The 14,104-nt window shown below is 39.7% G+C and overlaps 1 protein-coding gene across 4 annotated transcripts in view; it reads left to right on the top strand.

Moving 5' to 3' along the window:
• Positions 1 to 14,104, top strand: part of THSD7B (thrombospondin type 1 domain containing 7B) — a 985,451-nt gene that overhangs the window by 865,158 nt on the left and 106,189 nt on the right. For all 4 annotated transcript variants that reach the window (XM_051849593.3, XM_089329248.1, XM_070071551.2 and 1 more), the window contains one exon: positions 9,670 to 9,803. In XM_051849593.3, coding sequence (XP_051705553.3) covers positions 9,670 to 9,803 — 134 coding nt within the window. The remainder of the gene's footprint in view (positions 1 to 9,669; positions 9,804 to 14,104) is intronic.

The raw sequence follows: 14,104 nt of genomic DNA, 5'->3' as shown, positions 1-14,104 counted from the left end.
GGTAAGTTCTGAGCAAAACCTTTAAAGGCCAGATTGCTTTTTGGGTCACTCGTGGCACCTGATTTATCCCAAGTAAACTGACATAGATAGTAAATATATTTTGAAGACATTTTCTTGGCAAACATCCAAGAGTTTCTGCTGCTCTTCTCATCAGCAGTTCTCCCTGGGATTCAGGGCAGGTGGAATGTTGATGCCTTGTGCTTTTCCTCATGATCTTGTCGGTGGCAGTTTGTGTGTCTAAATTCTAGAATCTGTGCATCTTAAATGATTCCAAAAATGACCACTAACGTTCCGCTTCAGCTGTGCAGTGTTGATGCCTCTTTTTTGTAATGTAGTAGAGATTTTGTGAAAGCAGCATTTATGATGACCATAATTCCAAAGCCATAAACTCAACACTGAGACCACAGCAACTTGCTCCTCTTTTAGCCTTTTCACTCACTCTTGCTTCCCTCACATTCAAGATGACCTATTCAGGATGACCTTTCCAAATTTTACCCGGAATATCTTGGTATAAACCTCAGAAGCCTCAGTGGCCCCCTTGGTCTACAGATAACATTCCACCTCATTGCATTCCCCAGCTGCTGCACTCTCCAGACCTCATTCCACATGCACCATGGCCCTTGTGCACAGCTCATGGGAATTATATTTTGGTGTTGGTTTTTATACTTGATTGCTTGACAAATTTCCCTTCTAAAACACTTCACATTATATCAATCCTGACTAGAGCTACACAGCCTTGTCTGTTTCTATTTGGTAATCCAGCAATACCAGGATGGGATTTCTCTGCCTAAACAGGGTGCCCCTTAAATGACATTGCTGCTTTGCACATTTTTATAATCTAAATAATATTGACCTGATGGACATACTTCATAGGTTTCTTATACATGTGGATACAGGCATATCCTGGAGGATGATAACCACTGAGGTGAAGAAGGAGTTACACACTTCTCTCTCCCAACAAAAACCTACAGAAAAGTAAAGGCTTTCCCCCAAAGTTTCATTTCTTACATAACAGAGAGTTGAACACCTAAGGTTTCTACTCATTCTCTTCTTTTGATAAACCTCAGAGAACCAAATACTCAATGATTTACTTGGGTTTAGGACTTTTGTTTCTGAAAGCTGAGCTCTGAGATCTGTTAATGAATGTCTGCATTAGCCCACCTTATGTAACAACATAAAACCTTTGCTACCAGCCAGAATGCAGAGTAGTCTCCCTTTTAGACACTCTTTGCTATTGCAGCAGAGAAAGAATCTTTCCTTTTCTCATCTGATTTCTGGTGGTCCCAGTGTGGAATCCATACTCAGTGATGGGCTGACTGAATCTCCCGCTCACTCTCTCTCTACCTATGGTTGCACACAAGTGTAGACAGTATCTCCTACATGGCAAGGTCAAAAAAATTCCTTCTCTGATCAGATTTCCATGGCACAATCTAACCTCTTCTGACACATATAAACTCTGTTTAATTTTCTTAAGAAAATTTATTATTGCAAGAACACTCAAATGAAATCTATTCTCCTAACAGATTCCAAAGTTTACAATATAATATTATCATCTATAGGCACAATATTGTGCAGCAAATCCCTGGAACATACTCCTCTTGTATAAATGAAATTATACACATTGATGAGCAACTTCCCCTTTTCTCTCTACTTCAACCCCTGGTAACCACTGAGTCTCTTCTTTGTCTCTGTGAATTTGACTATTTTAGATTCTTCATGTAAGTAGAATCTCGCTGCACTTTTCTTTCTGGTGTTGGCATATTTCACTTATCACAATGTCCTCAAGGTTCCCTAACCTCTTGTCTGAAGAGCTGTGGATTCAGTTCTTCCAGTATTTTCTGAAAGTATCAGTCATAACGTGCATGGTATTGCTTTTTTCACTTGTGTGTAACTGATAACTACAATCTGTTCTATGAAAATCAGGAAGGCCACCATAGCTAGAGTCCCTGGCATGCTGTAAACAAACTCCAAAATCTCATCTACTTTCTTGATGTATTGCAACGTGACAGTGTTGCTGGGAAGTATCTCCCAGACTTTTGGAGAAGGCAGCTCAGACGCTGGCGTGAATTTGTTGTGATTGTTTTCCTAGTATGTGTTGTAGAATGTGGGCTTTACAGTTCAACTTGACTCAGATTGCCTATTTCAGTATGCTCTCTCAGTTCCATGAAGCATACCAGACACAGAGGGAGTGTGATCCAGGCTCACATATGTGTGCACATATGTGTATTAGTGATTTCCCTGTAGAATGTCATGAAATCTCTAGGGTTTGCACACCGATAGTGTTAGTGACTGACTTCTCCTTATTATATAGTTGGCATTAAGGACATGGTTTATTTTTATCATCATTTAAATGACATACACCAATATAAATCTGCTATAGATGGAAATATAGTTTTACAGCTCAAGTATCACGAGAAACATTTAGGATCAGAAATATTGTTATTTTTGGATTTTTTAAAATTTTGCAGTATTTGTACCCAATTCTAAACATGAGATACATTTTATTTGCATGGATTTCAAAAAATTTTTGGTAAAATTGTATTATTAATAAATAATATAAGCTATATCAGCACCAATAACTGAGTTTACCCATGGTCTTTTAGATGAGAGCTTTGTACTTTACCTCTCTGAAATATCCTCTGTGATGGGGGAATGGATAGGGCACTGTGTGTGATATCTTTGGAGGAGGCAGGGAGATGGGAGGAGAGGGGAAAGTACATGTATAGCTCAGGGCTGTGTTTATTCAGCCTCAGTACTCAAATGGGGAGGGATATGTCTATGACAGATGGTTTTACTGGTGTTGCTGTTGACTTTGATTTTGAGGACTCCATGCATAAAATCTCATCAGTGACATTCAGCTCAGAGTGAAAGTGTTAAGTGCTATGGACCATTGGAAATGAAAAGAAGCAGAAAATGGTAAGTAGAAGGTCCAGAGTTTAGGACTTCTTAGTGAAAACATTCTGTACTATTCACTTTCAGAAGAAGGCCTGGCTTTTCAAGCATGTGTTTCATCAAAACAAGATCACAGCCATATTATTTTAAGGCAGAGTCTCTATGAGTATAGGTCTTTCCTTCTTCATATGTCAACACAGCATTTCCATGAGTTCCTTACATGAGAACCCTGTGCTCTTTGGCATCCTGGATTAGGAAAATCCCTAACGAGACAACAGCTACTTCAAATTCAGTACTGCTTTCAAAATGAAATTAAAATGTCATTAATCACAACAGTGTTACATGCATTGGACAAGAAGAGGTGATGCCAACATCCTTAGATGAGGCTACTCATTGAGACGACAAACAATGCTTGGCATGTTAATGCACTCATGGACCCCTTGCAGTAATGCTGCAGTCCTCAGATACATAAGCCAGTTTAGAAACCACACTTTCTAGGAACTGGGGAATACAGCTACCATAGTTACTATTTGAATAAATTTCCTATTGGTTTTAAAATTCAAATTTTATTCGTCAGTAAATTTTGTGAATAAAGCTTATTCCATGTTAATTAGGTTCATTTGATGACTTTTGATGTCACAATTGAAAATAAAAAATACATATTTAAAACTGATGAGGTGGGGCTGTTGTTGTCCCATAGCAGGTAAAGCTGCTCCCTGTGATGCAGACATCTCATTTGGGCTCTGGTTCGAATCCCGGCCTCTCCACTTCCAATCCAGTTCCCTGCTAATGCACCTGGGAAAGCAGCAAAAGACAGCCCAAGAGCTTCGGTCCCTGAACCCACTTGTGAGAATGGGAAAAATCTACAGGTTCATGGCTTGAGCCTAGCCTAACTCCTGCTGTTGTGGCCATCTGGGGAGTGAACCAACAGATGGAAGATCTCTTTCTCTCTCACTGTCTCTTCCTCTCTCTCTGTAACTCTGCCTTTCAAATACATAAATAAATTTGAAAATAAATAAATAAAACTGATGATGATTCTTAGCCAGCTAGGAGTGAGGGGAAGCTCAGGGCATTCTGAGGACATCTTTGCCGTTGCTGTGCAGCAGAGAAGCTGGTGTGAAAACACCTGGGAAACCGAAGGCAGCCAGGGCCTCAGACTTGTACATCTCAACTCAAGTTGACAGCTACCGAGCTGCCTGAGTCACTGGATGCAGGAGCTCCAGAAAAACCCGGCTCCACTTTCTGCTCCCTTGAGTGACCCATAGCACAAAAGGACAGACATGGTAGTTATTCTGAGGTACCAATTTAAAAACATTTGTGGATTTTTTTATGCAACATCTTCACACGAAGAATTGCAGCCATCCAAAGACACAGACCTGCCCTTGCTGCAAACTGGGAAGTTTGCTGAGACGTTTTGACTCTTTGAAATTGTCGAAGAAATCTTCATACTCAAAGGCTAAGGACAAATGGCTTGTGCAGCAACTTTTTCTCCATAAAGAAACTGGCATCATCTAACTAATGGCAACACTAAAAATTCTGTTTGTCGTTTCCTTTATTATGGAAAGTAGGACTGCAATTCTCCCTTGATTTTTGAAAGGGATCGCTTCCCAAATACTCTAGGCTTATCAAAATCTGCAGATGCAAAAATCTCTTAAATAAAATAGCATAATAGTTAAGTATTATCTATGTGTATCTTATACATACTTTAAATCATCTCTACATTATTTATAATGCATAGCACAATATAAATGTGATTTAAATAGTTATCTGAAATAGTTTTAGGAAGGATGACAAGAAAAGTCTGTACAAGTTTAGGACAGAAACAAATGTTTTAACCATATTTTTGACCCGCATTTGATTGAATCTATGCATGTGATATCTGGGAGCATATTTTAAAATTATTAATTATTTTAAAATTAATATTTAAAGGGCCCTTGCCATCAGTTTAGACAAGAATTCTAAATAGAGGCTCAAATGAAGCAGGTGCCATGGTAAGGTTTAACATTTATTTAGAGAATGAGAGAAACACACAGGAACATAAGGGCTTTATTTAAGGGAGAGGAGGTCCAGAAAGGTGAACTTCCAAACCATCTGTGAGAGCTCACAGGTTGGAGCTAGGAAGGTGGGCAGGAATGGCCACAAAATAGCTCGGGGGCAAAACAGGGAGGCCCTGGAACCCGTTCCTTTTATTTGCTCCCAAAACAAGAGTGGTTACATAGTCTGATCACATACAGGTAGAATCATGTAGAGGGCATGAGGTCACTCAGGGGCAAGGGGGGGGGGTGTGGTCTCCAGTTCACAAATCTAATTAATTTAATCCTACCTGCCTGCCCATATGAAATGCAGAAACTGCAGATGTGGTGAGCTGACTTTATTAGCATTTTCCTCATCCTTGAAGAAATATGGTAATATGCTTGATCAAGCTAAAGAGAGTCCATGCATCACTGGCATCCCCAGAGTGGGATTCCCAGATAATCTCAGTTTGAACCTCAGCTCACCCATTAGCATCTCCAGTTTTAGTTATTTTTATCTGTAAGTAAAGATCATGACACATTTCTAGCTCAACCATGGGAGTAAGTCTGAGTGAGCATGTGCCAATTGGGGAGTGAACAGCAGATGGAGACTCTCTCTCTCTCTCTTTCTCTCCCCCCCCCCCCCACACATCTGCTTCTCTGTAACTCTGCCTTTTAAATAAATAAATAAATAAGTCGTTTTTTAAAAAATGGCGCTCTCTCTAGGAAAAAAAGACATTGTGAGACAGAATTTGGTAAGCTGAGGGAGAGTGCAGTCCTGGAAAGTTCTCTGGAGGGAAATTGTGAGCCACGGATAAAGAATGAGAGTATGGACGTAGAGGAAGGCTAAAGGGAAGTTATTTGAACTGAGGGGTGAACATGCTGGAACTGCTCAGATGCAAATTAGTACAACTTATGCTGCCAACTTGTTTCTGGAGACAGGCGCTCCAAGTGTTTTGTTAATCTTACCACTTCTGGAGACTGTTTCTTCTTACATTGCCATTGGACAGACCCTGTCTCTGCCTTGCCAGGGTCTCCTTCCCGGATGGGTTCCCAACTGATTTCCAAGTTTTGCAGAGTCGTGACTATGCCCACCATGGAGATCTCATGCCTGGAAACTTGTCTCTGGGTCTTGACTGGCAGGTTCACCAAGGCAAAGATTTATTGGTACTGAAAATCAGAAACTGTGAGAGTTCTTTGTTTTTGTTGCTTTGTGGTCAACCTTGTATGGATTTATTTTATCTGAGCCCATGAGCCCTAGGAGCTTTGATATGCAATAATAACAATCACTGAGCCCCAGTGAGACTCTGCTTCCAACATCATGCCTGGGAAGTCAGTCTGCAGCTGGAGAAACGGATCAGAAAGCGGTGCTTAATTAAATTGATGAATTACTATGAGTGGAGAGGCTTATTTAACAAATATTCGAGGACAGACTCAATGAATTAGTTTGTGATATGATTCTGGAACTGGCAAAAGTATAAAAACACAATTCCCCAATGAAAAAGTAATAAATAGAATGCAGTACCAGGAGAATGAAATGTTACCTTTCTCAGAGGATTTACATTTTTGTGGCATTTTTTAGCATCCATGGCCCTATTAAACCCTGTAATTTTCTTCCTAATTTGTGCCATTTAGAAATGATTTTCATTTAATTTTCCCATGGCTCATTTCTCTCCTTCAGAACATTTTCATATGATTTCCTGATATAGTCCATGCTATAACACATTTCCATTATAAAACTATAATAATATAATAAGTACCAACTAAACAGCAATATGAAATAGCTGGAACATAAAAGACTGACAGGAGAAGAAATTGGGCACCTGGGTAGTTAATTTTTATGCTTTCATGCCCTGCTGCTTTTTTGCCTTTTGAGAATATTTTTGATATTCTCGATAAAATTCCTGGCCTGGTGGACAAGGGCTTTAAGGAAACAGTTCTCACTGTTCTTAAGGGATAGACTTGCCTTCCTACAAAATCAGCAAGCAGAGCCTTTTTATGTTATTGTGATTTGCTATTCTCTACCCAAGTTCAATAGCGCAAAAAAAAAAAAAAAGTTTTCATTTTCTTCCCTCTTATTTTCTTTTTTACTTTGTAAAATACCCCTTACTTGTTCTGTTGAGTGGGCCTGTTTTCTCTAGAGAATTATATGAGAGCCGTTTAGCAACATGGGTCCCTACAGAAATTAATTCACCAAATACTTATTAAGAGCCTCACCTATATCTCGTGAACTGTAGACGTTGTGAACAGAGCCCCCTCCCTAAGACTGGCAAGTTCTTTCCAGTAGATGTTTAATCAGACCTGACTTCGGTTAGGAGCACAATCATATTTAGGTGTGGCAAGTACCTGGTGTGCTTCTCTAAGCATATTCTTCCAGTATTATTTAAGGTAAAAGTATACATGATTATTAAGTCTATAGGGAGAATAAGAGCTAAAGCAAGGAGAGGACACGAAATTAATTGAGAGCCAGCGCTGTGGCTTAGCAGGTAAAGCCACTGCCTGCAGTACTGGCATCCCCTCTGGGCGCTTGTGAGAGTCCTGTCTGCTCCACTTCCCATCCAGTTCAATGGTAATGCACCTGGGAAAGTAGCAGAGGATGGCCCAAGTGCTTGGACCCCTGCATTGTTGTGGAAGACCCAGAAGAAGCTCCTGGCTCCTGGCTCAGCCTGACCACTGCAGCCATTTAAGGAGTGAACCAGCCAATGGAAGACCTCTCTCTCTCTCTCTCCCTCTCCCTCCCTCTCTCTCCCTCTCTCTCTCTCTCCTCCTCCCTCTCTCTGTAACTCTGCCTTTCAAATAAATAAGTTGCATACAACTAAATGATTTTTCATTTTCAGTCTGACCTTGGGGATTTATGTGGGAGGTAGCATAGAATCATATGCTTTGCTGAATATTGAAAATTTAAAAAATAAATTGGTCCATTCTGGTAAGATAACCCATCTATTTGCTCATCAATTCATTCATGAAATCTGGGGGGAAATCAACCTTATTTTTTATCCACCCTCTGTTTACATGAAGTAATTTGGCAGATGCCTTCTTGTATCCCATATGAAAACCAAAAAGCTTCTTTTAACCTTATGCACATTGATATACATTGAAGAGCTTATAGAATAAATCCTTAAGTTCAGTGAAAGCATCATTGTCAGCTGAACCCTCGGCCATCACCAGCTCGGGTTCCTGGCACCTGTTCACTTGGGCGCATGCCTTCTCAGTTTTGCTGATTCTTCTCCTATCACTAAATATTCCATCAGGATTTTTTTTTTTTTGACAGACTTTTCTCAGTTACAAGTTCTCACCTCCTTGCTCTAATGTAGGAACCGCTTCTGACCCTTTCACTCCATTCCTGTCAGCATTCACTGCGTGAAATGTGATTCTTTTATTACTTAATTCCTTACTTTCCGCACACTCATTTCCAGCTCTATTTTCCCTTCTCCTTTGATTCAGCCTCATGGATTCATTACTTTGTGATTTCTCTTCTCTTTGTGAGCTGCATGTGAGAGAGCCAAACAGAACCCTGTGGTTAAAAATAGTTTCTGACCTTAGTTGTGATTCCTGCGAAGCAGTCTCACAAATCACCTTTTCTCATTTGATTTCCAGCTAACATGCTGACAGTGCTCCAATTTTGTTTTCTGATTATCCCATTACACAGTGCTTTCCCTTGCATTTAGTGGGGAAACTTAACAAACAGTGGTTGTGTTTGGGTAGCACTGCCTAGTCATCATTTACAATTTCCTGAAATTAGAAAAGCAAGAGGAGGAAAGGACTGGCAAAATCTTATTTAAGAGGAAAAGCATTAATTACTGTATTGAGACTAGGTTGCGACACTCTTCATCAACATGCCTGTACCAGAGCCCTCTTTGCGTTCTGGGGGGCAGTGAAGTGGTTACCTTGTAATTTCCTGGAAAGACTGCTATGTTTCAAATACGGAAGCAATGCCTTTTAGATGCATTTTCAGAGTCAGACAAACCTCAGTTGGCTGCCCATTGGGACACAATTTCAGGGAAAAAGTCACCTTGAGCAAATGCAAAGGAAGTAACTTAAGAGTTATTTTATTACACTCACTGTTTTTATGACAAAACAGTAAATATCCGTAGTAATTATGCCAAGCCACTAAGAGTGAGTAGCAGTATTTTTTCTTATAGTGTGTATGTGTTTGTGTGTGTGTGTGTTTGTGTGTGTGTCTGTCTTAGCTATGCTCTGTAAACATCTTACAAATAGCTAAATTTGTATGAAGCCACAGTGCCCAAGAGGCTAAGTGATTGCCTGTTAGCATTGATCATTTGGGGGCATAAGAAGAAATTTCCTGTACCAATAATACCACTTTTCTTATGCATTCTAAGAACCCCTTATCAAGAGTAAATTTTCCTTATATACATTTGTTTCAATTGACATGTTAAAGTACATCTGAGAATACAGTATACCATATAATTGAGAGCTGGACCACCTAATAGAGGCTGTGTGAGCTCTTTGAGGAAATGAAATGATAATGGAATTCCTATTCGCAGTGCTAGGAAATGACTGTCCTTTGTTCTCTTCTGTGAAGTTATACCTTTGTATTTTAGTTGATTTCCTCTGTATGCTTCTTTAGGCAAGTCAATAAATTCAGAGAAGCCAAATATATCTTGCTTTTTTGGAATGTAATTTGGCTGCTTGAGCCAAAGTGTAGTTTCCCAGCCTATGTTCAGCAGGCATTACTAAAAGGTAGGCTATTTTTCTATAACATAGATAGTTCCATATAATTTTTTTCCTTTCCCATTCTTGACAGGTGCATGAGGCAGTCCCATGTTACAGTGAGTGCAATCAGTATTCCTGGGTTGTAGAACACTGGTCTCCATGCAAAATCAACAGTGAGCTGAGATCCCTGCGCTGTGGAGGAGGAACACAATCTAGGAAAATCAGGTGTGTGAAAATGGAGAGGTCTGGGGGAGGGAGACAGTAGAACTTAGACTTCTTGAGTAAAAACAAACGATTGCTTATCAAGGATGCTGATTTTCATCACAAAAACTCTGGATGTTTTTTATCTTTGAAGCTTCTATGGATGCCTGTGTACCATGACCTGCCATGTACTTAGTGCAAATCCCTCTGCAACACAGCTATAATCCTTACCATTCCTGCACCCTGGTCCTCCCACTGACTCATGGCTGTCACTGTTAATAGATTAGGAGATTGTGAATGTGTTGCCAGTTCTCTTTTTTGCACAATGGTTAGTATAGTTGAGGACAGTATCATGATGTCACTACATTGAAAAGCTCCAATTTAACTCCCACTATTAACCTTGGCAGCTAGCAAAGATACCTACGAATAGTAGCTATACATTTGAATATAAAAAGAACACATCTCTGAAAAATTAGTGAATAATGTTATTCATGAGAGAACACTTATAAAGCTTTTGCTTTGTTAATATGCATACAGCAATAAAAATCAAAGGCAACTCATGGCTTAAATTTGTCAAGAGGTCTGTTTACAAATGATTAGTATGTACAATAAGGAGTAAAACACAGTAGAGTCAGCTATTCAATTACAAGAATATGGGGACAGGCATTTGGCATTAGCAGTTAAGCCACTGCTTGGGATACCCACATCCAATATTAGAGGACCTAGGTTTGAGTCCTGGCTTTACTGTCTGCTCCAACTTCCTGCTAGTGTCCTTCCTGGGACACAGCAGGTGATGGGTCCCTGCTACCCACATGTGAGGCCTGAATCGAGTTCCTGGCCTTTGACTTCAGCTAGGCCCAGTACTGACTGTTGTAGACATTTGGATAGTGAACCAGAGGATGGAAGATCTCTCTCTGTCTCTGCCTTTCAATAGCTTTTTAGAAAATTAAATAAGGATCTATATTGTTAAAAATTGCATAACATCTGGGGCTGGTGCTGTGGCACAGCAGGTTAACACCCTGGCCTGAAGCGCTGTCATCCCATATGGGCGCCGGTTCGAGACCCAGCTGCTCCACTTCTTGTCCAGCTCTCTGCTATGGCCCGGAATAGCAGTAGAAGATGGCCCAAGTCCATGGGTCCCTGCACCCATGTGGGAGACCCAGAAGAAGCTCCTGGCACCTGGCTTCGGATCGGCGCAGCTCTGGCTGTTGCGGCTATCTGGAGAGTGAACCATCGGATGGAAGACCTCTCTCTCTCTCTCTCTGCCTCTCCTCTATCTGTGTAACTCTGACTTTCAAATAAATAAATAAATATTTTTTAAAAAATTGCATAACATGGTGTATCATTGTGCCAGACAGCTGCCCATTGAGTTAATTATTAGGTTGAAGAGAATTGCCAAGGCACAGACAATTTATGTGCATTGATCATGATTCAACATAAGTGAGATTTATTTTATTCAGTAACTATGTATATACCCATAATTTTTTAATATTTCAATGTTGAAATCACTGGCAGGCATGTAGGAAGAGATGGCTGCCAACAAAGTCATAAAGGTGCTTGTCATCACCAACCCAAGCAAATGACTGGATTCAGGAAGTAAGGACAGTCTTTCTTTCCCTTTTCCCATTACCTTTCCCCCTGGGGACCCTTGGGTTCAAGCTGTTGCAAATATGGAGAGTTTACTTCTTTTTTTAAAAAAAATCTGGTGTGGGCATGGTGGCATAGTGGGTTAAGCCACTGCTTAGGATGTCTGCAAGCTATATTAGGGTGCCTGATTGGAGTCTAATCTCCATTGCTTTCAGTCCAACTTCCAACTAAAGAAAGGCAGCAGGTGATCACCCATGTACTTTTTGATTCATGCTACCCATGTAGAAGACCAGGATGGAGTTCCTAGCTCTAGACTTCAGCCTGGCATAGCCCTGGCTATTATGTACATTAGTAAATGAACAGGTAGAATATCTCCCACTCTGTGTTTCTCCTTCTCTCTGTGTTATTATCAATTTCAAATAAATTAATAGAGATGGATATGTAGATAAATCTTCTTAAAGAAATCCTCTGTTTTCTGTATCTTAATCTCATGATTTTGAAAAATGACTGACAAGCTTAGCTTATAAATTAATATGTAAATGAGCTGGTGGCTCTTTGTCTCATCTCATTCTGGCCTCTTAACAGTGTTAAAGGAAAAGCAGGACAAAATTAATAGCTTTAAGAGAACACATTGTTACCAAAAGAATTGTGACAGGTTCATTCACTACTAAGCACTTGAAAAAGCACAACTTTCAGCTGAATCTCTCAGCCGTAACCTTTCAACAAAACCCCACAGAATATGATAAAATGAAAAAAGCAACTAGCAAATGCTAGTCTATAATGGATTGAATTGTGCTACCTCCAAAATACATGTGTTGACATTACTTCAAGCACCTCAGAATGTCACTATATTTGGAGAAGCTGAGCTAAAATGAGGTCATTGGCATGGGTCCCAATCCAATCAGAGTGCTGCCTTTCTCAGAAGAGGAGATTGGGACATAGATACACACAGAGGAAAAATCATGTGAGGGTTGGTGAGAAGTCAGCCTCTTAGAAATAAAGGAAGATGGTCTTAGAAGAATCAACCATGCCGACACCTTGATCTTAGACTGCTAGCCTACAGACTGGGGAGAATAAGTGTTTGTTTTTGAAGCCACGTGGTCTGTGGTATTTTGTTATAGCAGCCACGGCAGACTGATGCATACTTAGTAACATGCTCTATGTGCACGGCTACTTCTAGATGCGTAAAACAGAGCTCTTAGGCACGTTGTATTCCAAAGTATTAGTGATCTTAATAAGACTTTGTTAGAGTGAATAAAACAGCTTCTCTGTTCTCTTTCTTAAAACCTCTGGACTGGAAGGCATCTTCATGACTCATCTATGAGTACAATCATTTGGGAATTTAAAAACTAACGATGAGGGGCTGGTGTTGTGATGTAACGGGTTAACTGCTGCTTGCAACACTGGCATCCCGTATGGGTGCCAGGTCAAGTTCCAGCTGCTCCACTTCCAATCTAGTTCCCTGCTAATGCACTTAGGAAAGAGTGGAAGATGGTCCAAGTCCAAAGCTCTTGGCTCCTGGCTTCGGCCTGGCACATACCTGGCCATTGTAGCTATTTGGGGAGTGACCCAGGAGATATAAGACTTCTGTCTCAGTCATTGTCTCTCTCTGTCTCTCTCTCTCCCTCTTATTCTCTCTCCTCCTCTCTGTAACTATACACTTCTAATAAATAAAATAAATCTTTGAAAAAAATTATTGAGGAATATTTGTCTTCTATGTATCATACACCATTCTAGGCACAGGAGATAAAATAGTGAATAAAAAAGGGTTTTTTTCCTCCAAAAATTACAATGAAACAGCAGAGAAAAAATAAACCTATTAACATAATAGAATGTCTTTGCTATGAAATGACAAAGGAGAAAAATAAAATTAGGTTGGGGTGATGTGGGGTACTATTTTGAAGAGTTTGGAAAAATATTTGAGCAGAAATCTGAAAAAAGTGAGAATTCCAGGGGGAGAGAGTATCCAAAGAAGGAATCATCTTGGCTTGTTGAAAGAATGAAAAATGTCCCATTTGGCTAGTACCAGTAATTCAAATCATGTTTTGTGTTCTAATAGTAAAAGCTTAAGATATTGTTTTATACTGTTTTCTAATTGCAATGAGAAGCTATGAAAGATTTAAGTTGGAGGTAGGAGGAATGCCATGTTATTGCTGATATTTGAAAAGGACTTTACTGTCTGATTTAGAGAAGGTACTTTGAGGTATAGTATAACAGGAGCAGGGATGCATGTTTGAAGCCATTGCAGAATTCTATATGAAAGAAGTGGATGGTTGGACTGCATTTAATAAAAGTAAAGTTTAAAGAGTTTGAAATTTGGAACATATGTTGAAGGTAATGCCAAAAGATCTGTTGATCTGTTGCTAAGCTGATCACAGAGAAGGGAGAAACAGAGGCATCAAAGATGTTTGTTAGTTTTGATGGCCTGAGCACTGGTGGAGATGTTATTTGTTGAGTTAGGAAATAATAGAAAAATATTTGAGAGAAAATTACAAGTTAGCTCTTGAACATGCTTGATTTGAGATATTAACATTCCAATTTAAATATTGCAGTCTGAAGTTCAGGGGAGATTGACAATATATATTTGGATATCATCAGCTTATATATTTTCTTTATCTTCATAGGAAATTGAGCCCTAGAGAACTCTGGTACTCACAGATTAGAGCAAAGAGAAAGATACTAAAAGGGGACTTTGAAAAAGCCAGTAAACTTAGGAGTAAGGCAAATAAGAAAACAAA

Source organism: Oryctolagus cuniculus, chromosome 3 (assembly GCF_051225735.1).
Source record: "Oryctolagus cuniculus isolate XC-2025 breed Fujian yellow rabbit chromosome 3, ASM5122573v1, whole genome shotgun sequence".
Taxonomy (NCBI): Eukaryota; Metazoa; Chordata; class Mammalia; order Lagomorpha; family Leporidae; genus Oryctolagus; species Oryctolagus cuniculus.
This window is presented reverse-complemented; position numbering and strand designations above follow the sequence as displayed.